This window comes from Manis javanica, chromosome 14, assembly GCF_040802235.1.
Source record: "Manis javanica isolate MJ-LG chromosome 14, MJ_LKY, whole genome shotgun sequence".
Lineage (NCBI taxonomy): Eukaryota > Metazoa > Chordata > Mammalia > Pholidota > Manidae > Manis > Manis javanica.
In genome coordinates, this window is record NC_133169.1 from 11,282,689 (window position 1) to 11,304,778 (window position 22,090).

General features: G+C 45.7%; 1 protein-coding gene across 2 annotated transcripts; it reads left to right on the forward strand.

Moving 5' to 3' along the window:
- The first annotated feature begins 50 nt into the window (after positions 1 to 50).
- SHE (Src homology 2 domain containing E) lies at positions 51 to 19,694 on the forward strand. Of its 2 annotated transcripts, none has more exons than XM_037016686.2 (6): positions 51 to 1,874; positions 4,152 to 4,278; positions 11,870 to 12,199; positions 13,505 to 13,661; positions 14,102 to 14,221; positions 15,525 to 19,694. In XM_037016686.2, the coding sequence occupies exons 1-6, from the start codon at positions 1,206 to 1,208 to the stop codon at positions 15,709 to 15,711; spliced, it is 1,590 nt and encodes a 529-aa protein (XP_036872581.2). In that variant the 5' UTR covers positions 51 to 1,205; the 3' UTR covers positions 15,712 to 19,694. The 2 variants fall into 2 exon arrangements, with proteins under 2 accessions (XP_036872581.2, XP_036872582.1); XM_037016687.2 differs by having other exon boundaries at positions 55 to 1,772.
- Positions 19,695 to 22,090: the final 2,396 nt, after the last annotated feature.

The following is a 22,090-nucleotide window of genomic DNA, read 5'->3' on the forward strand; positions in this document are numbered from 1 at the left end:
CCACCCCACCAAAAATTTCTGCAGACTCACCTGGAGCAAGCACGTGATCAGCCCCGGGGGGTACCTGCGCACCCTGCCACCCGAAAGTGGAAACCAGAGGTGCAGTTTCCACAACTGCTCCACAGAGTCCCTGTCCCCTCCACCCCTCGCCCGGTGGCCTGGGGCCTGGAACCAACAAGCGGTACCCCGCCAGTGGCGTCCAACCTCAGCGCGGACGCCGAGCCTTCGCGCCTACTCCGTTCGCGCTCCGCCTCCGAGACCCGCCGGGCGTGGGGCGGAGCCGCCCGCCGCAGCCAATCCCCGCCGGCCGATGCCAGCAGTGAGCGGGGAGCTGGGTCCTGGGAACGCCGCGCGACGCTCTCGGGAGGGTAACTGCCTGAGCGCGGGTGTGGGCGCTGCCTCTGCCTCCTCCTAGTAAGCACCACACACACAACAAACTCAAAATTTGTAGAGGGAGTGTAGTGCTTGCACGGGGCGCGCTCGACTCTTTCGGAAACGGAGGGCTTTCCCTCCTGGGTGCACGTGGCACGTTCTGGGCTAGTTTGAAGGCATCGCCGGGCCCAGACCGCCTCGATGCAGATGGGAAGCTCTGTATGCGAAAGTAGGGGGCTCCAGGCACGCGGGCGCAGCCGATCAGCACGTGCAGCTGCTGCTACCTTCCGCGAGCGTGCACCCCCGGGCCCGCCTCTGCAGAGGGGCTGGCCCCGGCGCCCCCGGATCTGGGCGGGAGGTGGCGGCCTGGGAGGCGCCAGCCTCGGAGGGGAGGGGCGTGCCGAGGGGGTGGGCCGCCCGCCTCGGTCCACCGTCCGTAGCTGCGCCGGGGACACTCCCGCCGCCTCCGCGCCGTCCCTTCTGGTCCCTGGGAGCGTGGGCAGGGCTGTCCCGGGGCTTCCGTGGGCTCGGCCTCTCCCACTTCTGGAGGAAAAAGCAGGGGAAGCCCCCCAGCGCCCGCCGCCTCCGGAGAACTGCGGAGCCCCCCAGCCTTGCAGGCGCTGAAGACGAGCCCGGGCGGGGCCTCGGGGCGTCGTGCCCGTCGCCGTCCGTGTCCGGAACGGCAGCCCGCGCCCGCCCGCTCGGCGCCCTGAGCCCCCCGCCCCGGACTCTAGGGGCCCCACCCTGCCGGGCGTGGGCGACGGCCGGCGGGGGACGCGCGGAGCAGCCGTCCCGGGGCCTCGCCGCGGCCGCCAGCGCCCCAGCCTCGGGGAATGCAGTGGACCCCGGCCCCTGGCGCCACTCCGTGTCTGGGCTGGGCCTCCTCGCTCGCCTGCTCCGCGGCCACGACGCTCCTGATGGCGGCCAAGTGGTTCAAGGAGTTCCCCCTGAACCTGAAGACCGTGTCGGAGCGGGCCAAGCCCGGCGGCGGCGGCGGCGGCAAACTGCGCAAGAACTCGGAGGCGGGCAGCGCCGGCTCGACCCCGGGCAAGGGCCGCAAGAACTCGGCGGCCGAGCTGGGGAGCGGCAGGGCCGGCGTCGGCCCCCCCAAGGACGGCCGGCTGTCCCGGGACAGCCTGCAGGGTCTGATTCAGGCCGCCGCGGGCAAGGGGCGCAAGAACTCGCGGGCCACCGAGGAGGAGCCCCACCGGGGCGCGGCCAAGAGCTCGGGCTGCAGCACCTACATCAACAGGCTCATCAAGGTGGACACGCAGGAGAAGAATGGGAAGAACAGCTACCCGAGCAGCGACAGCAGCAGCTGCTCCTCCTCCGCGTCCTCCTCCCCTTCCTCCCTGGGCCCTGGCCTGGACAAGGGCAGGAGCGTCAAGCAGCAAGACACGGTGAGGATGCGGCCTCCCGCGGACCACCTACCCGCAGAGGCAAAGCCGTGGGAAGCGAGCGTAGGGACCCTGCTCGGCCTAGGGTTCTGTATACCCGAGAAGGTGACAGTGTGTTTCCCCCTCTAACATTTGGTGACTCCTAAGTGACCATTTAAAATCATCAGATTTTTTTTTTTATCTTAAAATCTTCATTCTGGGATTGGGAAACTTTACAGAAATGCATTGTCCGTTTAGCTTTGTTAGTTTAGAAGAGTAATTGAATAAGACATTACTGCTTTGTTAAATTTGACCACCTTATAAATGTAGTTTATTTTAATTTCAAAATCCAGGGGGGATTGCAAACCTAGACTTGGGTATAACTTTTATCCTGTTTGAGCATAAGGAATGTTAACGTCTAAATTGTTAAAGTATGGGTTTCAAAGCTCCAGGGAATGGGTGGCCTCACCCTGCCCCCTTTCTCTGCTGGTTTGGAAGCTCTATCATTTTTGCAGTTCCACCTAGTAAATGTCTTCTTGGAGCTAGGACCCTGTGCCCTTTCATTCATTCCATGACCGTTTGTTGAGCAGCAGCCATGTAGGATAAGGGACGCAGGGCTCCACAGGCCAGAATAGGACAAGGAAATGCCCTTAAGGAAATTACAGATCAGGAGAGAAGAAGGTGTTTCCTGCTTCTTATGCACTGGAGGTTTTCTGGGTCCTGTCCAATGTGAGACAGAGAGTGTGGCCATGTGAAGATACCTAGTCCATTCTTACAGATATGAGGTGGGTGTTTTTAAATCCACTCTTCTTGGGTAAAGGGAAGAGAGAGGAGCTCAAACCAAGCTCTCAGACTCCAGCCCAAGTGATTACTTCCTGTCATGAGAACTTGAATTTTCTCTTGCCCAGGTTTCAAACATGCTGCCCACCTGGATGGAGTCAGGAACCAGCAGAACATACCATGTGTGTCTGCCCTGGGCACCTGTGTTCATCCTTCCATTCATTCTTTCCACAGATACTTACAGCATGCCTGCCCCATGCCAGGCACAGGGGGAGAGCCTGCAAAGATTCCCAAGGACCCAGCTTCTCCAGATATCAGTCAGTGGTCTGCCTGACTGTTTGACTAGATCCTGAATTGAGGTTCCTCGCTATGCCTCGGAGATGCAGTACACATGGCAGGCAAACAAGAATGGAGTGAGGGAAGGCGTGCTGATCCTAGTCCCCTGTAGTGGCTGCCTGGTTACTTTCATAGCCATCACTTCTGGATGTCTGAGGTTTCTTAAGCCATCTCATCCCAGGCAGAGGGCTGTCTGTCATCCAGGCTGTCCCCTCCTCTGCACTTCTCACTGTTTCTTTTTGAATTTTTGTTGCCAGCTCCAGTAGTACTTCTCCCGCGAATTCTTTAGAGAATGTAATCAGAGATTGTAGCAGAGACTGGGGCTTCCTCCCTTAATTTGGATTCACCTTCCTTTGTCCTTTGGCTTTTATTCCTCTTTTTCCCTTTAGCTGGAATAAGTAGTTTATCAATACTATCCTAGCTGTTTATTCGTGGGCCACACTGATAATAGGGAAAGTGCTGTGCTTTTTAAAAATGAATGTCTTTTTCCTTCCACGTAATCCCTACAAAACTCTTCCTCCCTGAGAAGGCCCAGCAGGCTCAGGCTCCCCAAACTCCCACCCTGTCCCCAGCTGCTGCAGAACAGGACTGCTGCACAAACACCTTTCCAGGCACCGTTCTATTTTTTGAAAGAAAGTTATTTTCTGACGCGAATGCTAATCACAACTGTTTCTGATTGTAGCCTGTGAGAATCCGTCTGCCTATGAGTTGTTGCCGCCAGAACTCCCATAGTATTATTCAATTCTGATGTCTTCCTTAGGCTTCTAATGGTGGAGGCTGTCTGTTTAGAGCTGTAGCAGATTCCTGAGGACAAGAAGCAGGCTTGCTCTTACTTTGATTCCCTCCTACTGCCTAGCCAGTGCTGGTGGACATTGAGTAGTCACTGGGTGATTGACTGACATCCCCTGGCTATTATCATCACTCTGCTGGTTGGCATTAAAAAGACCAAAGTCATGGGGGAGGGGGTAGACCAGTTCATTTTCTCACGCTCTAAGGCCATAGACTCCACTCCCCAACATCCACCCCTGCCACATTTTTACCGGCAAATGCTTTATCACTGGGAGAGCAAAAGGGAGGTGAAAAGGGCTTTGGAGATAAGCAAAAGAGGTTAGATGAATTCTTGCCAGCCAGATGTTTGTCTGCCTGGGTGAATAATAACATGATCGGAACTGGTTGAAGAGTCTGACCTCTTTCCCAGTCTGTAGATTTGAAGTAGCCATTTTGATACCATTGCTCTTCTGGGGTGTAATAATCCTTAGCCACCCTTCTCATTGCTTTTTTTAACAGGTCATCATCTTAGAAGACTATGCTGACCCTTATGATGCCAAACGGACAAAAGGTCAAAGGGATGCAGAGAGAGTAGGAGAGAATGACGGTTACATGGAACCTTATGATGCACAGCAAATGATAACAGGTTTGTAACCAGGAGCTGCTTAATTGGAACTGAAATCTCACTCACTGGGAGTGTGGTAAAATACTACCCCTTTGTGTTTGGGGAAAATGGATAAAACAATTTAACCACATCCTGCTGACTGGAAGAGACAGAAATTAGACCCAAAATTGAGGTCAAAGTCTTGACTTAATTTCCCTTATATCCAGTCTTAGAAGTTTTAGGGTCTTTAAAGTTTCCCCAAATCTGTGCACAATGATACCTTTGAGTTTGCAGATCTTAGAATGGGATCTTCAATTTTAAGATTGTTAATATACATTTCTTGGCCACTTTTATAGCTTTGACTTCCATATTGGGAGTTATAAATCTGACCCAAAGGACTGAGAAACGTTTAAAGGATTCTTTGTTGTTAACAAATGCAAACGTGGTGTGATTGATTTTTCAGCAGGCTCTGCAACATTGGAACAAAAAAATATAAATACAAAAGAATGATTACTAATCATTGGCGTGAGCCAAGCCATTCAAAGCAAACCTCCCAAAACCAGAGTCGACTGATCGTGTTATTTCTCAAGTCAGAGTAAACCTAACTTGTGAGCTAAGCACCCTGTCATTTTTGGTGGCAAACTTGTCCCTGTTATTCGTAATTCCCTTTACATTAGTGTAAGTGGTACTGTATAGTTATTTGGATTGATTTCTGTATTTTAGAGTAAATTATTTATTCACCTTACTTCCCCTGAACATTCTCTAATCCTTAATGAAAAATGCAAGTTTCTGAGTGCCAACTCGAGGGAGCCTTGAGAGCCGTGGGTTTCATTCCTGGGAAAGGAATAATTGGTCACACATTAAAGACTTGGTCTCTTCTGTTTAAAAACAGATGGAAAAGCTGTCAAGCTCAGGCCCCATAAGCATAGTCTCAGAACTGAGCAGAAGGCTGACCGTAGCACCCTGGAAGGGTCAAGACAGGCTTCAGAATGAAAATGAGCTACAACAGGAAAACATTGCTCTGTTTCCTGCTTCTGTGCTTCCAGAGATAAGGCGTGCATTTGGGGAGGGTGTACCCTGGCCAGGCTGTGACCCTGAAGGTCACTGGACTGTAACCTCTAGTGAAATCTGTGAATGAAAGGAAGTGAAAATGAACTTACTCAGAATTTTAAAAAATATCAGAGGCTTGAAAGGAATAGGAGGAAAGGTTTACATAAAATTGAGGAAGAAGATACTCCAAGGAAAAATGCTTTATTTTGATTCACCTTCACCCTTTGTTTTTTATTCCTCTCTTTCTCCTTAGCTACAGTAAGTAGTTTTTCCATACTATCCAAGCTATGTGTTTGTGGAGCCATACTGATAATAAAGTGCTGTGCTTTTTAAAAATGAAAGTACCCTTGTTTCCCCCATATGATCCCCACAGAACTCTGTAAGCTAGGGGACCCCAGTACTATTCCCTTCTGACAAGAACAAAGAGATTCTGACTTGACTGGGCTCACAAGACTTTTTAAGAGACAGAGCTGAATTTAGAACCCAGATCTTTCAGCTGCAGATGAGGTGGTCTGCTTCCAGGTTGTCCCAGGACACGTTTGAAGTGATGTATGCAGAAGTACTCTAAACGTTCCACATAAGGCCAGTCTTCCCACTTGGACTCACAAAACAGGTTGTACTGAAAAGTCAAATTGTCCCCCAAGAAATAAATACAATATTAATAGCTAGCCTTTAATATCGAAGCATTTATTAAGCTCCAGGCTCTGTTTTAAACAGCTTAGGTGGATAACTTCAGTTAGGAATACAACATTAACATACTGAACCAGAGAATAAATTCAGATTCTTTTTAAAAATTTTAACTTTATGGCTCTTTTAAAAAAATATTATATTGGCAAATTTTAAAGTTTCTTCATTTTTAAAACATAGACCAAAAAGTACCTTCGCAATCAATGTAGAGAGCGGACCTCTTATTCTACCAAAACCTACGCTACACAGCTGGACAGAATAACAGGAAGTGAGTTTATCGGAAACTGGAAATGAAAGATTTGCTGCTGGATTGTTTGCTTTTTTTTTTTTTTTTTTTTTTAACTTTTTACCTTTTTTTGTTCAGTTTGCTCCTTGTATCCTGGTTGTCAAGTTCAAGTTCAGAAATGTCTTATATTTCTTTTTTTTTTTTTTTTTTTGAGTTTGTTTCAGCATTTCTGCAGGACAGGGAGAGTCTGCTAATGAATATGATTTAACTGTGGAGCATCGAACCTCTATCCTGCCTTCTTAATACCCGTGACATAGGGATGATAGGCCTGATTTAACAATATCTTGGGTGTTATTTTCTAATATCCAACAAATATTTCCTGGGCATTTACTTACCATGTACCAGGCTCTGTGCTGGGCTCTGGGCATACAGGGAACAAGACCCACCTGACCCACGTCCTTAGGGCTCAACCTCCTAACCCAGGGGGCAAACAGACCTAACACCAATAAGAGAGAAAATATATCAGTGAAAAATGTGGTAAGTGCCAGAAAGTAGAGAATAAAAATCATCACCTGCATCAGGGAACAGAGGAAGTAACAGAAATGAAGAGGCATTTATTCCTTAGCTGCGGCCAAATAACTGTGGCCCCCAGGCTCCCTGAATCTCCCCCCCCCACAAAACTTTGCTTTTAACTTAGAGTTTATAAACTTAGGAATGAATTCTCACTTATATTTATGCAAAGGACCGTTCATACAGCGATATAATTATGAATATAAGGCAATATTAGTGTAAACCCTCTTTGTTGTTGTTCTGACTTAGCAGGAACATTTTAGCTAAGTAATTAGCAGAATATTGTACCTGACTTGGCATGATGAGTTCCAGCAGCCAAATTAAAACGTTGGCGTTGGCAGGGTCCTCAGGAGTTTACCTAAGACAGCGAGCTAGCTTGCCAGATTACCTCACTAAATCTTACAACCCTGGCAGCGGGTGTCGATGTCTCATTTTTATAGTGGAGGGAACCAAGGCTTAGAAAGATTCAATCGCTTGTCCAAATTATGCCGCGGGAGAGTGAGCTGCCGGGTCACTCAGCAACCTTTGGTTTTAGTTACTGAGTCCCAGTCGCAGGGAGTTTATAAAATTGCATTTTTCCTCCCAGTGGTTTTGGTGGTGTGTTGAAATAACCAAATCGAAAGGAAAACCTCGTTGTTCAGGTTTCCATTAAAAAATGATCTCGTATGGAAAAAAAACTATAAAGAGAAGACTTTTGATGTACCTACTTTGTACTTTTCTTGTTGAACTTAATTGCAGGGTTTCTGAATTACGCCTGCTTTTGTTCAGTTATTTCGATTGACTTGATAGGAAAATATTAAGGTAATTTTACATCAGGAGACTGAGCATTGATAAAATTTGGGAGTAAAAAAGTAACAGCATTGGTGATTTTGAAAGGAAAATAGAGCCTTTTGAGCCTCTAAATTTAATGTTTTGAAAACATGAAATGGATTGGGGGACAGATTCATTGTATTTAACATTCTGTATGAAATTTGGCAGGGATAAAGTAAGGTATGATAGTGAACATGTGGGCTCTGGAGCCATTAATAAATGGCTCCCCCACTGACTATTGCATGGCCTCAGTTAGTTCACCTATGAAAATGGGCTAACACATCTCAGGCTGCATTATGAGGCTTCACCAAGATGCTGAGTATGACACACCATTACCTGCATATCCAATAAACATGGCCATTATTTAAGCACTCCAGAGAGAAAAATTCCATTTTCTAAGAGCATTCTTGACAAGTAGAGAAGAATATCAATTGCTGACTGCAATTAATTTAGTAAAAGAAAGTCTTAGTCTTCCATGATTTTAAGTATAAATGGCATAATCATGTACAGCTAGAGTTGGGAATGGAGAAGGGAAATTTTTCAGGCCCGTGTTATGTTTCACGCTGACCTGTTGCCCATTTGAACGGGTGCGGGTCAGCCCTCCGATTCAGCCCCTGCTGCAGGTGGGTGTTTATCTGCAGCCTGTTGGCTGCGTTCTGTTGTCTGCCCTGGTAACTGGCCTCTATCGGGAGAGCCAGGGCGTAGCTTCCTCTGGCCATTTCCTCCTTCTCAGGCTCGTTTCCTCTCGAAGCCAGCCCTGCACGTCAGGGGCTATTCTCCCTGCAGGAAGGGTCGGCTTGCAGCCCCACGATTGTTTCTGTTGCTCTGGCAGCCAGGTGTTGGAATGGGCTGGAAGGTTACTCCCCTTGAAGGGCAGAGGGGCCTGTGCTCAAGCCCTTTTTTCCCTGGTTAAACATCGTTTGAAAGGTGATGATACTCTGCAGATTTCCCCCAATCCCAGAACCGTCCTGGGGAGGGACATTTCTCAGCCCTGTGCTTTCCAGTGGTTTTCCCAGAGCTCTGAGTGCACACTGTGCAAAATAGAAGGAATACAGGGCCTCATCTCGAAAGTGAAAACTCAAACATGTATAAAAAGAATTCAAGATTCTAATGACCACACATCATTTTAACACAAATTCATTGAAATTCCCTTGTGCACAGGACTCCCTCTCTCTTAAGGTTGGAATCAGTTCTTCTGTTTAGCTCATCTGAGACAGAATCCAGGTGCGGGCCTTGGGGAAGGTTTCCCCTGCCTGTACCAGGCAGTGTAAACAGAGGGTAAAATTAGTTTTGATCAGAAACTTTAAAATTCTAAATTCATCCTTTGAATGCCTTTGTGTATTTCCTTTTGCTTAGTTCTGTAGGAACATTCTTTTAAAAAAAAATATCCAGCCTTATCTTAATTGAGCCAAGAGCAGAGTATGTTTTTGTTTCTTGTGTTCCATAACTCCATCTAGAATAAGCAATGAAAAAAAGATGTAGAACTGAAGGTCTAGGGCTCAGACGGAGGTATGGCCTTGCCATCAACTTGCACGACCTCAGACAACCCCAGGCACCTTTCCTGGCCTGGGCGCAGGGACGGTTCCAGCTCTCACACTCTGATAGGCAGGTTTAGGTACAAGGAGGAGAGCCCCTCTCCTTGGGATGGGGCTGGCAATGGTAAGATTAGTTCTGGGGAGCAGGAGGAACTGAAATGGGGACCGTGGGGGCCCAGGGAACGTGGAAGAACTCCTCAGACTCAGCTTCTCATTAGCATCCCTGTGCCCCAGAGCAGTTAAATTAGAACCTCTGGCAGTGCCACCCAGAAGTTGGGTGATTCTGGTAAGCCACTACAGTTTAAGGGTCAGAGCTAGTTGTAGTCAGGGCCTATCCAGCAGAATTACAGTAACCTAACATAAACAAACTTTGCCCTTGTGAATTCAGCGTCCTGATTTTAATTGTTTATCCCTTGAGTGCTTCACTTGTCCTTTCCTTGTTACGGAAGTCTTATTGAGTCGGTGGTTCTTCTCCCTAGTTTGTCCCCAGGCCCATTTGAAGGTACCCACAGGAGTGTTGTTTTCCTTTGTTTCTGGGACCCTGTAGTCTTCCGATCCTCTTCCTGCCTTCCTGACCACGCCTTCCCAATCTTTGTTGGCACCTCTTCCACCCACCCCACACTGAAAAAATCCCAGGTTCTGCCTCTGATCCTCTTCCCTTTCCCATCCACCTCCTTTTTTCTGGCCGATTGCTTTCATTTTCACAGTACTATCAATCCGTCTGTAACTCCCTGACATGCTCCTCTGACCTTCATCTCCCTGCTGAGCTCCAGATGCATATTGTCACCTGCCTGGAGAAGGTCTGGAGCTTCGTCCCCCCTCTCTCTCCTCCCATCCATCCATCCACCCAATCTTTATTTAGCACAACTGTGTGTCCTGCAAATACAAAACACGATGGTCCTGCCCTGACAGACTCCATCCAGCACATTGGAAATACAGTCATGGGAATAAGTGGAAATCAACAAGTCCACACAGTGGGAGAAGTACAAGGCGGGAGTGTATGGACCAAGTGGTGGCAGTTGAGGGAGCATCAGACAAGGTGGGCAGGAAAGAGGAAGAGATGCTGGGTCAGACTTCAAAGGACTGGACGATCTCCAGGACCCTAGGGGGCATAAGACAGTATAGTGTGCAGGGAATTTCCATGTGGTTAGAGCAAAGAATTGGATTGCAGGGGACAGGCAGGGTGGTGTTCAGAGAAGAAATTGGAGAAGGAGACAGCGACCTGGGCCTGAAACTGGTCCCACGCCATGCTGAGCAGTTTGCGCACTGGAAATAGACAGCTGAGAGCGAATGGGGTGTTCAGTGATGAGATGTTTGCATTTAGAAAGGTCCCCCTGACTGACCAAGTGAATGGATTGAAGGCTTCCTGACGAGCATTCTGAAGAACCACGACATGCTGCTTCTGAAGGTCTGTAGTACCGGCTCAGGTCGTCCAGATTATAGCATCTCTAACCCACCTTCCAAGGCCTCTGGACCCCAAGCTGGTCAGTCCCCAGACACTGCTGCTTCCTTCCCACTGTGCCTGGCTGGCTTGTTGTCAGCTGATTTTCATCGTGTTTTGCGTCCATTTCATTGCCTGAGATCAAATCATATCTTTCTGGCTTACTCTGTCCTGTACACTGGTTGGAGTTATCTACCAATGAAACACAAATATAATTATTCTTAACCTGTTTAAAAACAGGATCTAAACTTTTTACCTTTGCTTTTAAGACTTCTACGCTTTGGTGCCTGGCCAGTCTACTTTTCCAGCTTCTACTGCCTGTCCTCTCCTGGGCTTCTGTCCTTTGAACTTATCTCTCCACTGCTCTTATGGGAACAAGCCCTTGATGGTTCCACCTCCATATCTTCATTCATGCAGCTTCCTCTGCTGGAAATGACCTTCTCTATCAGAGTCAACTCATCTTCCATTTGTCTTCCACTTGGAATCAATCCAAGTTTAGTAGTTGCTCGTATGGCTTCTAGAACCCAACTTCCTGCTTTTGATTCTAGGCTTTGCCACTTAATGTTTAAACAGTTTCCTTAAACTCTTTGTGTTTCAGTTTTCTCTTCTGTAATATTAGGGAAATAATAGTACCCATCTCATAGGGTGGCTGTGAAAATCACAAAGCACTCTGAATAGCACTTACCACGTAGTACCCTGTGGATGAGTGTTAGCTGTGGAGTTACCATTATTGTTGTTTTCCCCATAACACTTCTTTTTACTTTTATTTATCCTGCAATTATTAGCTTGTTACTTATTTGTGAACATGTCTGGCTTTCCGTGTATTGATATGTCCTGCTGATACCTGGGCATATCTTCCTTCAGTGTTTGTAGCCTGATGCATTTAATAGAGTGAACACTCAGTCAGTTTTTATTAAAATACTTTAATCTCAGCTTCCTAACAAGATGTAAAAACTTTGAAGGCGAACCCTACGCAGTAGACACAGGACGAGGAATGTGGAACAGATTGCCCTGCGGCCACTTATTTTTTTGCCCACTGCAAAGGCCCAAGAGGCACACCTGTCTTCAGCTGTGGTCCCTAATCATGTGTCTTGGTCTGACTTTGTGGCTCAGGCAACTGGAAGGAAAGAAGGTAGGCCCTTTTCTTTTGCCAGTCCTTTGCAGTGCAGCTGGGGAAGAAATCAGCCCTTTAGGGAACAATCTGGTGTTTTCTGCTACCTGCAACCAGGCAGAGGGGAAGAAGTAATTTGCTTAGTTACCGGGCTTCCCTGGCACTTTCCGGTCAAGGTGTTGTGGATGGTGTGTGTTTTTCAGAAATCAGACGACGCGGTTCCAAAGATCCACTGGTGAAGGCTCTTCAGCTGCTGGACAGTCCCTCTGAGCCGGGGGACAATGGCACGAAATCAGAGACGCTGGCCAAGAGACGGAGTTCCAAGGACCTCCTGGGGAAGCCTCCCCAGCTGTACGACACTCCCTACGAGCCTGCAGAAGGAGGCCCCAGGGCCGAGGCCCCAGCAGGCCCAGAGCGGAAGGCACGGCCCCCAGACAGCCACGGCCGGCTGCCTGAGAGCGACGAGAGGCCTGCCGCCGAGTACGAGCAGCCTTGGGAGTGGAAGAAGGAGCAGATCGTGCGGGCCCTGTCAGGTGAGGCGCGCTCTGCAGCTGGGCGCAGTGCTGTGCCCCACGCCTCCCTGCTGGCCAGCAGCTGCCCAGGCCGGCTTTTCAGCCAGAGCCCTCCACCTTACGTCCCTCACCTGCAAGCCTCTTTTTTCCAAGGGCCTTGATAGGGGGAAAGGGAAATTTGGCTGGGGCTGGAAGACCAGGACTGAAACTGAGCCCTTGGTACTCCGTTTAGTTTTTATCCTCTGGACACCCTCACTCTCCCCTCTCTCTGCAGTGTGCAGCTATTTTGGAAATGCTCTCAGTGACTATTGAAAAACCTGTCTGATCACTGTACATTTTCCTGCCACTGCAGCTGTCCAACTGGGAGCAGCTTCCCTAAACCTTACTTGGTTACTCAAATGCATTAAAATCCCTGTTTTTGAAACGGCAGTACTGGATCAAATGGATTTCAGACAGAGGTGACTGGAGAGCTGAATGAAGCTAGCCTTTTTTGGTCAGAAATCCTCCTAAAGGAATCAGTTCTTCAAGTGTGACTTTTACAATAACGTAAGAGGAAGTTGCTAAATAGGTTGTCAGTAGATATTAAAGGTAGTTCTCCCTCCTGCTTCTCCCGGGATGTCGTTTTTCTGCTTGGCTGACCACATCATTTCTTTTGCCTTTGATTTTTAAAGTTAGGGATGTCTTTTCCCTCCAAAGCCATTTTGCAACTTAAAAGTATAGTCAGTATACAGCGTGAATAGAGAAGGTGATACGTTTAACAGCAGTCATCTGAGTCAGCTGCAGTTTCATTTTAGTTTTGTTTTCCACAAATCTCTATTAGACGCCTGCTGTTTCCCTGTCCTGTGCTGGGTGTTGTCCTTCTATCCCTTTATCTTCTATCCACCCTGAAAGTTGTAGCATCTTTAAGGCATGATGCAGTAGTTTCTTTCTGTTTTCTAAGTTGATTTTTCTTATTGTTTTATTGCTTCATAGTAAACAGGGTTCATCTGGTTCCATAGCACGATACACTCTTGCAAGGATTACCTGTAACTCTGTTTAGTCTTTTACTCTACATATACCGAAACTATAAGAGTTTTTTAAAAGCACGTGCTGAAATAAAGTGCTCTCCTCTCCTATTCTAAAATGATTTTACATTGCTGACTATCTCACAGAACAAGTGGCTGTAGGTAGGTGCTAACAGTCGCGTGGTCAAATATCAGAGACAGCAGGAGCCCAGCTACCCCCATGGTTGAGCTCACATTAAAAAGGGGGGTGAGCCGAGGCAGACAGGGAGTCTGCGTGGGTCCCCATGGTGGCCTCTGACATTAAACGGAGTCTTCCTTCCAGTTCAGTTTGAAGGCTCTGAGCGACTGTCCAGCAGGGAGGAGACAGTGCGGCAGCACCACCGGCAGAAGAGCTGGACGCAGAAGATCCTGAAGCCTGCGGTCCCGGACCCTGGCGAGGGGGAGAGAGTGGACCCTGCCCTGCCCCTGGAGAAGCAGCCGTGAGTCTCCTGCACAGACCCAGTAGCCCTGGCTGGGAGCGGATTGGTGCGGGAGCACGCTGGCCCGTTTTACACAAGTATTTTCATTCGTGAGTGCTCATCCGGGTGGCGCCGATTGATGAAAACCCATCCTCAAAGCCCAGTGCCTTTGTGCACAATGGCAAGTGCACTGCACCCCAGGAACCTGATTTTACATTCCATTCTTCTGTTCAGAGGGAAAACTTTTAAAACACCAGCCCTGTTAGCTCCCTCTCATATGCTTGGTAGGTTTTGTGCTCCAGGATTGCCCGAATCTGTATTTTGTCTCTTCTTCTTGTGAAGCAGGATCTAATTCGGGCTGTTGAGCCCCTCCCAGAAAGTCATGTCAAGTCACGCTTTCTGGAGTGAGGCCCTGGTTGGATTTTTGATGCTCGTGGCTCTCCCCTCACCCCACTTTTCAGGTGGTATCACGGTGCCATCACCCGTGCCGAGGCTGAGAGTCGGCTCCAGCCCTGCAAAGAAGCTGGTTACCTGGTCCGGAACAGCGAGTCGGGGACCAGCAGGTACTCCATTGCACTAAAGTGAGTATGGGGCGTTCATGGGCACATTCCTTTCTGGAGGCGGGAGGGGATGCACGGGACAGGCTTCCCTCTCGTGGGTGGATGACCAGTCCAAAAAGATAGAATTTGAAGGTGCCTCACAGGGGCGTGTATTACCAGAAAATATGATGCATTTGCCTGGACAACGGAATAGGAAGTGCTCTGATTAGAAAAGTTGAAATTAGAAAATACAAAGTAGGAATTAGGTAAATACCCTAATATCTCTTATTTGTGGGTCCCATTTCTCATATCATTGTACATTGGTCACGTTCTACCTTCTGTTGCCTGATATGAAGTAGGTCCTCGCAGCAGAGAAATAATTCCTGATAAAAAGACTAATTTCTAACAGGCTAGTTCGTTCCTTCTGTTTATTCCCTAGGGTTAGGAACTTGAAGAAATCAGATCCCATGATTGTCAAAATGCCAGCTGCAATTTTGGGACCCGTTTATTCTGGTGAAGAAGGGAACACTGACTTGCTATTGCTCCCCCTGTCTGATTATGCCCAGAACCTTCCTTTTGGCCCGGTAGGCCTGGCGGAGCTGGTACCATGGAAATTGTCGCTGCTCTGTGCGCTCCGTGGTGCTGTATTGGAGGATCGCTGTCAAGGGCCCTAACAGCATTTCCTTCCTGAGGAAGCTGAGCCCCTGCAGCTGAAACAATCAGACTGGAGGGGAAGAGAGCTTGGAGGGTGGGGGGGGGAGTCTGAGCAATATGGCTCCGAAAACGGGATAGGCCACCAGATACACAATACCAGGAATAGCTCTGCTGTGTTCCTGAAACTGGTGCTTGTGGATTCAGTTTTTGAGCCTTCGGTGCCAGCTGTCCTCATATACAACCAGAAGCAGACTTTCCAGATTGGGAGCTGGGGGGAAGGAGGAGGAGGGAACAGGTTTTTTAGTATTATTATTATTATTAATGTATTCTTTAGGGAGGAAAGGAGGAACCCTTACACATGCCCCTTTTGCCGTCACAAAGAAGGCAAATTTCAGCTTCACCGTGTGGTCTCATACTTGGGCTTAAGCACTGGTTGGCCAATTTGGGGTCCAAGAGAGACTGTTTTGGTTTTTTTTTTCTTTTTGGACCAGTACCTGATGACTTGTATTATATTAGGGATAAACAAGTCAAGGATGGCACGCGTTTAGCGGAGAGCCTCAAGCTCCTGAATACATGACTGTATATAACAGTTCCAGGAATGTTGAATGGGAATCTGGCTGGGGTTGTCAGTGGGGAGGGAGCCCGCTGCTCACCCATTCACGTCTCCTCCTTGGTTTTTGTTTTGTTTCAGGACTAGTCAAGGATGCGTCCACATCATAGTGGCTCAGACCAAAGACAGCAAGTACACGCTGAACCAGACGAGCGCAGTCTTCGACAGCATCCCCGAAGTGGTACACTATTATTCCAGTGAGAAGCTGCCTTTCAAGGGGGCAGGACACATGGCCTTGCTCTACCCAGTGCACAGCAAGCTGCACTAAGGCTCAGCCACCAAAATCCCTGGCCAGGCCTCTCACACCTAACAGGGCATCGGCACCCAACCAGCTCCTGCAGGGACAAGGCTGGGCTGCACCATAACAATTGGTAGGAAATGGGAGTCTTCATTCAGAAGTCAAAACATCTTTGGCTTTGAGTCCATGGCATGACTCTTGGTTACTGCCCTGTCCCTTTTCTCCTTGCTCTAAGTAGTTCTGCAGTAAGAAATCATAACTGACCAGTTGTCTCCACCCTCTGGAGTAGGGAGTTCTGGGTGAGGCAGGACCCTCAGGAAAGGTAAGTCAGGAGCCCAGGAATACTGCTTCCAAAATGTGCTATTTGTTACCTGGAGTACCTGGTCTCCAAACAAACTAACAAAAATGCACTTGGCTTTTACATAGGACAACCAAAAAATACTGTGCGAGCCAGAAGAGTGTAATATCGAACCCCTTGCTGGGCAGGAGAAGGAATAGGAGCAAGTTAGCGAATAGTGGGCACCTGGGAGCCTGCTGTCTTTCTCTCGCCAATGTCCTGGTCCGACTCTGGAGTCCATGACAACTCACAGCTTTAGGGTCTGGCAAAAGGATTATTTTACTGGTCAGCCTACTAAGAAAGTTTGTGTTTCCACAATCCCTGTGGACTTTAAATCATCATTTTTCAGCAAATCAAATTATGCTTCCTATAAGCATAAATAGGAAGGAAGATACCCCTGATTTAAGAATCACCAGTATAATTAAGCATTGCCATCATTATTATAATTCTGAATCATAGAATACAATACAAAACAGAGGTTTCTGGTTTTGCAAAAATCTGAAAATTGGCAGAGCTCAGCCACAGCTGTTCTCTTATTTGATAGTTTATACAGAACCGTTGGTATCTTTAGGTCTTTGTACATTTGAGTTGTCATGGAACCATTTTTAAGGTTGGTCCCTGAAGTTAGATTTGCTTTGTATTTTTAGAGTAAATTAAAAAGATTTGCTTTGTATTTTTAGAGTAAATTAAAAATATATGCATAACTCAAGGATGTGATTGTATGAACTGGGTCTCTCATGCCAAGTCTCTCTCGTGCTGACAAAGCAGACCAGCCTGCACTGTAGAAAAATACTTTAAAAGACTGAAGTTTTCTCTAACTACTACTGCTTTAAGATACTAAATTAATAATCAAGGTATTGTTATCTTTATGATTTATCATGAACTTATATTGCTAGTTTACTTACTGTGAAAAAAAACAGCAACATGGGAATGGCATACTGTGAGCAGACAGCTCCGGTGAGTGGCTCTGTAATTACAACTGAGCAGATGTTTCTGTTTTCTGGGATTTGTAATTTGGTTCTCACAACTGGTCCAGATGCAAATATGCTGACTGTCATCAGTGGAAAGCTAACTTTTGTAGCTTCTTGGAAATACACGAAAAATGTTGATTTGGTTAATTTTTAGGAAAGCATATCTTTCTAGTTATTAGTTATCATTTTACTATTATGATTAAGAGATTAGTAAATATTTGCTTCTTTATTCAGTTAAGATTGTAGGCAAAGGATTGTGTGATGTTTGATTTTAAAAATTGGAGAGAAACTTTTTCTCATGAGATCTCAATGTATTAATAATGACTGTTCTGTTTTTTAAGTACTGATAGAATTTTTTAAGTGTGTATTGGTTCGTGTACTGTTTCTTCAGTACAAGATTTTTTCTTTTAGGTTTTAGCATCCACAGTTCCAATTCCACTGAACAAATATTTATTGTCTTCCATATACAAATAATTCATCGTATTAAGCTTATTTTAGATCAATATTCTAGAAATGAAGATTTATTTTTTACTTAAACTTATACTACAAAGGAAATGAAGCAGTTATCCTAATTTTAATAAATGCTAAAAAGCTTTGTTAAAGTTTTCTTTGTGCACTGAATGATTTTGGGCCCATACCCAGCAACTGTGATTGAATGTATAATGAAGTAACATTTTGAAAGCAAACCTGATACTAAGTATTTATTGAGCTTCTGTTTTGTTCTCAGCTTTGGGCTTTCTCATAGACTATTTTTCTGTGAGTCATGGTATGTTCTAGTTACAGCTTAAAGTGGAGATGTGGCATTTGTCTGTGGTCCAGTTCCTTCTCAATCATGCAGGAGGTTATAAAGGAATAAGAAGAAATATAGTAAATTAGTAGAAGCCTGGTTCAGCTACTATTTTCTGCCTAAGGTTGTGACACAAGCTGACAAAAGCCAGGGAATTCACAGCTGGGGGTGACATAAAGCACCATATGTTGTAAAAACAATTAGGCCCAGCAGGGTGTCCCTGATGGCTTCCTTGTTAAGCCTCCTGGGCCAGCAGATCTGAAGCCCTGTGACAGGTTTCCTCTCCCAGGCTAAATGCCTGGGCTTTTTGTCATTTGTCTTGATACAAGTATTTTCCTGTAGTCTTCATTCTTTTGAGTCAGTCCTGTCTCCCTTAATTTCTTCTTGACTCTGGAGAGAGTAATGTCTTTAGGAAGTTTGTACTCACTGGCCTTGAATTTAGCATCCATAGAACTTGCTGCATTTCTGTTCTTTCGCCTTTATTACGTGTAAGTGTCCTTTTTGAAAACTGCCCTGCTCCTGGTTACTGAATGAGTTTATTTAGTTGTTTCATTTCAGGCCAGTAAGAACAGAGGGCAAAAGGACATCTCTATTTACTTTGCTACTGTAATTATTTCTACCAGAAGGGATTCAACCATTGGAGTTGTAAATATTTAAATAAGGAATAAAACAATGAAGAAATGTTAATAATGTGTCCAAAAGGTACATATTGATATACTTACTCTCTATTGGGGACAGAAGTATCCGTTTTAAGTTATCCAAAGTACTTTTCTTACACATTTATAAAAAGAGCTTTATTCTTTGCTGTTTAAAGTCTTCATACTTTGCTGAATTGTTATCCACTTACTGGCCTCTGCCACAGGGTGGGGAGGCAGGAAGATAATCCACAGGGACAGCCAGAAATTTTTGAGACAGATGAGAAAATTGTCCTACTTTGCTAATTGTGGTAACAATGTTAAAACTATTGTTAATGGTCATTGTTAGTAAATCTTTATTCAGAAGCACGGAGCATTTGAGACATTCTTCAGTTGCTTTTTAAATAAGGATAGCCCATCTGTTCTGTTAAAATGTCCTTTTTTAATCAAAGGTTATGCCTAGTTTTACCTTCCCTAGGGTAGGGAGACCAAGAGATAAAGATTTCATTTCCTTCTCCACATCCTTTTTAATGTTTAGGAGAATTCCTTTGCTAACTTTCAGATGTCTTTCATTTGTTCGTTGTCTCTTATTTACCCTAACCAATACTATTTTGGCCTTGTGATCTCTGCAGATTCGCTCTTTATTCTCATCTCCAATTTCTGCACCCCATTAACTTGAACTTAAGCAGGGTCTGCAGTGGATCTTAATTTCTGACCCAGTAGAAAGAAAGATGGTGTGTGACTGCCATCTACTGGAAAGATAGCAAACTGCAACGGGAAAGCAAACGACACGATTAGGGTAGGTTTTCTGAAGGATTCTGGCACAGGCCAGAGCAGGGGGAAATGATGACACAGCAGGTGCCATCTTGAAATCGGCCCTTTCCTGCGTGAGGGATGATTTGCAGCCTAGTACGACTATCATCATGAGGCTCCTGGACTATGGCTGGATCGCGTCGTTTAGAATCTTAAATTGTATTTTAATGAAGACACTGGCCACAGATCATTGAGACAAGGCATGTTGTTTCGTCACGTCCTTAACCATTCAGGTGTTTTGTCAGGGGGCTTTCACATTTTAAATATCAACTAATACATATTTTTAATTTTTGAAAATATTTGAAGATTGTATGTAATACAGATGCCTATCTATAGTGCTTTAGTAATTTATGTTATATCAGATTTTACAGAATTTCTGGATGTATCGCAGTAACCAGTATAAGCTGCATGCCCTCCTGAAGATGGTTTACTCTGAAATGTAACTTTAAATAAACATTAACCCAAGGAAACCGGTGTTCATGCTTGCTTCAGTTAGTTTTGAGAATCACCTCCCTTCATAAAAAAGTACTTAAGGACTAAGAGCTATTGAAAAGAAGGTCAAACGATTCATTTCAACCATTAATCAAATGATGATTTTTTTGTTTGCTCATTTCGCCTTTAGAGCCCTTCCCAAATGTCTTCTTTCCCAAATGGAGCATTAACACAGTGAAGTGTGACTCTCCCGTTTGCTTGGCCGTCTTCCGGAATTGGCAGTTGCATTTGACTCCTTCCCTGACGAGGCCTCAGAGTCGTGGCTTTGTTTTTTTTTTTTTGCGTTTATCATTGTTACTCATACAGATGCCTGCATCCCATCCGGGAGAGTTGAAGCTTCAGTCTGTTGTGAAGCTTAAAGTCTTACTATTTTTTTTAAACCTCTACCATGTGATTTTAATACCCAACCATGGCTAAAACCACCATCAGAAGTTACTCTTTGGAAATGTACAAATATATTCATTTGAGGTTCTAGAAGCTATACTGTTAGTCTTTCAGTATTAAGTTTCTAATTTCCATTGAACATTTCTATTAATTGCCACCAGGTGGTACAAGTACTTAACTGTTTTTTTTCCCCATCGTGTTTAACAGAAGAGGAAGTTTGCACTGAGACATGCTCACATTCCCCCATACCAGCAATTAGAGTAACAGTTTTCAGAATCCAGGTTGAAAACATTTCTAAAAGCCCAGGGTTTGGGTGTTGAGCATTGGGTTCTGACCCTGTGAAAGGCTGAGGTGTAACTAAGGAGAAGAGCCCAACGCCACGTACCAGGTGTGCTGCTAAAAAATTTCTTTTTACACTAATTCTCCACAACTCGGTGGACCAGGTGGACCTTATTTTCAGATCAGGACACTGATACTTGAAACAAACCAATACCTTGTCCTGGGTCAGTCACACAGTAAGTAACAGAGCCCAGATGGCAGCCCAGGTCTCGTCTTAGAATGGCTCTTACTTGCTGTACCTATACTTTACTGTTGAGAGAGTAGACCTGGCCTGCAGAATCCTTCACATTTGAAAAATACAATCAGAAGTCAAACTAGTCAGGATAGGAGTAATACACTAGCCAGTTGGTTTTAGTTGGCAAGTGAAAAAGTTAAAAACAAACAATAGCCAGGATGTGGAGGCAACCCAAATGCCCATGGACGAAGGAATGGATAAACAAAATGTGGTAATTACACCAATGGAATATTATTCAGCCTTAAAAAAGAAGGAAAGTCTAGCACATGCTATAGTGTGGATGAAACTTGCTGACATTCTATGAAATAGGCCATCACAAAAAGCCAATCACATATGCTAAATGATTCCACCACTTACATGACCTACCCAGTCAACTTCGCAGAGACAAACGGTGGTTGTCAGGGCAGGGGAAATGGGGAGTTATTCAATGGTGTTAAAATTCAACCAAGTAAATTTGAAGATCTAATTGGCTTTATTCAACAACTGATGAATCGAGCAGCATCCCATCCAGCAAGCAGAGAGAGGCTCCAAAGGGCAACAGGAAGGGAGAGGTTTTTAAAGGTAAGACAAGGAATCATAAACAGAAAAAAGATGATTTCCAGTGAGGCCATCTTCCTTCAGCGGATAGAGGGGGTCCACGTGACAGATTACCTAACTGATACTGAACAGAATATTCCTAACCACATCTCGGGGGGATGAAACTGCAGTTCATTTAAGTACTAAGGCCCGATTTGGTGACTTGGCCTAACGGAAGTGACTCTGTTGGGCCTGTGATTTTCTTTTTAACAAGTCCTCCCTTTTGATCAAACTCAGCTCAACAGAGATATGATCAAAATTTTAGGCATTAGTGCTGCTCTCAGCTACCTTCCTTTTGTGTGGCCCAAAGGTCACGACGTTTTTGCTTATTAATCCCTCTGAGAGTCACAGGTTACCACTTCAGATTTACAACTTGTAAATCCATCATCTTTTCTTTTCCTGACATTCCATCTGCGGGAGATCCTTGCTAGGTGAGAACACACTTTTAAAGTTTTTGAGAGAATATAACATACCAGGAGGATTAGCATGATTATTATAGGCAGAATAATTACCAGTGTTTGGAGTGCACTTTGGAGCCATGGTCCCTAAGACCCAAATTAATCAAAATCAAATCCAAGAAAGACGCCTCTGAGGGAGTCACCTTTGGAAGCCAAGCTTGTTCCATGATCTTACATAACCTGAATTTCAACTTCCCAGAAGTGTTGATCCAGGGGCAGCAAGTGGCACTGGCCACAGCAGAGACACCTTACTCAGCTAAAAGAGCTCAGGGATAGATTTTTAAATGAAAGATCCAGTGGTCTGCACGTTTACCACCTTAGCAAGGCCTGGGAGATTCGTATGAGGGCAGTATCTTTCCAGACCAATGCCCGAGTAAAAGAG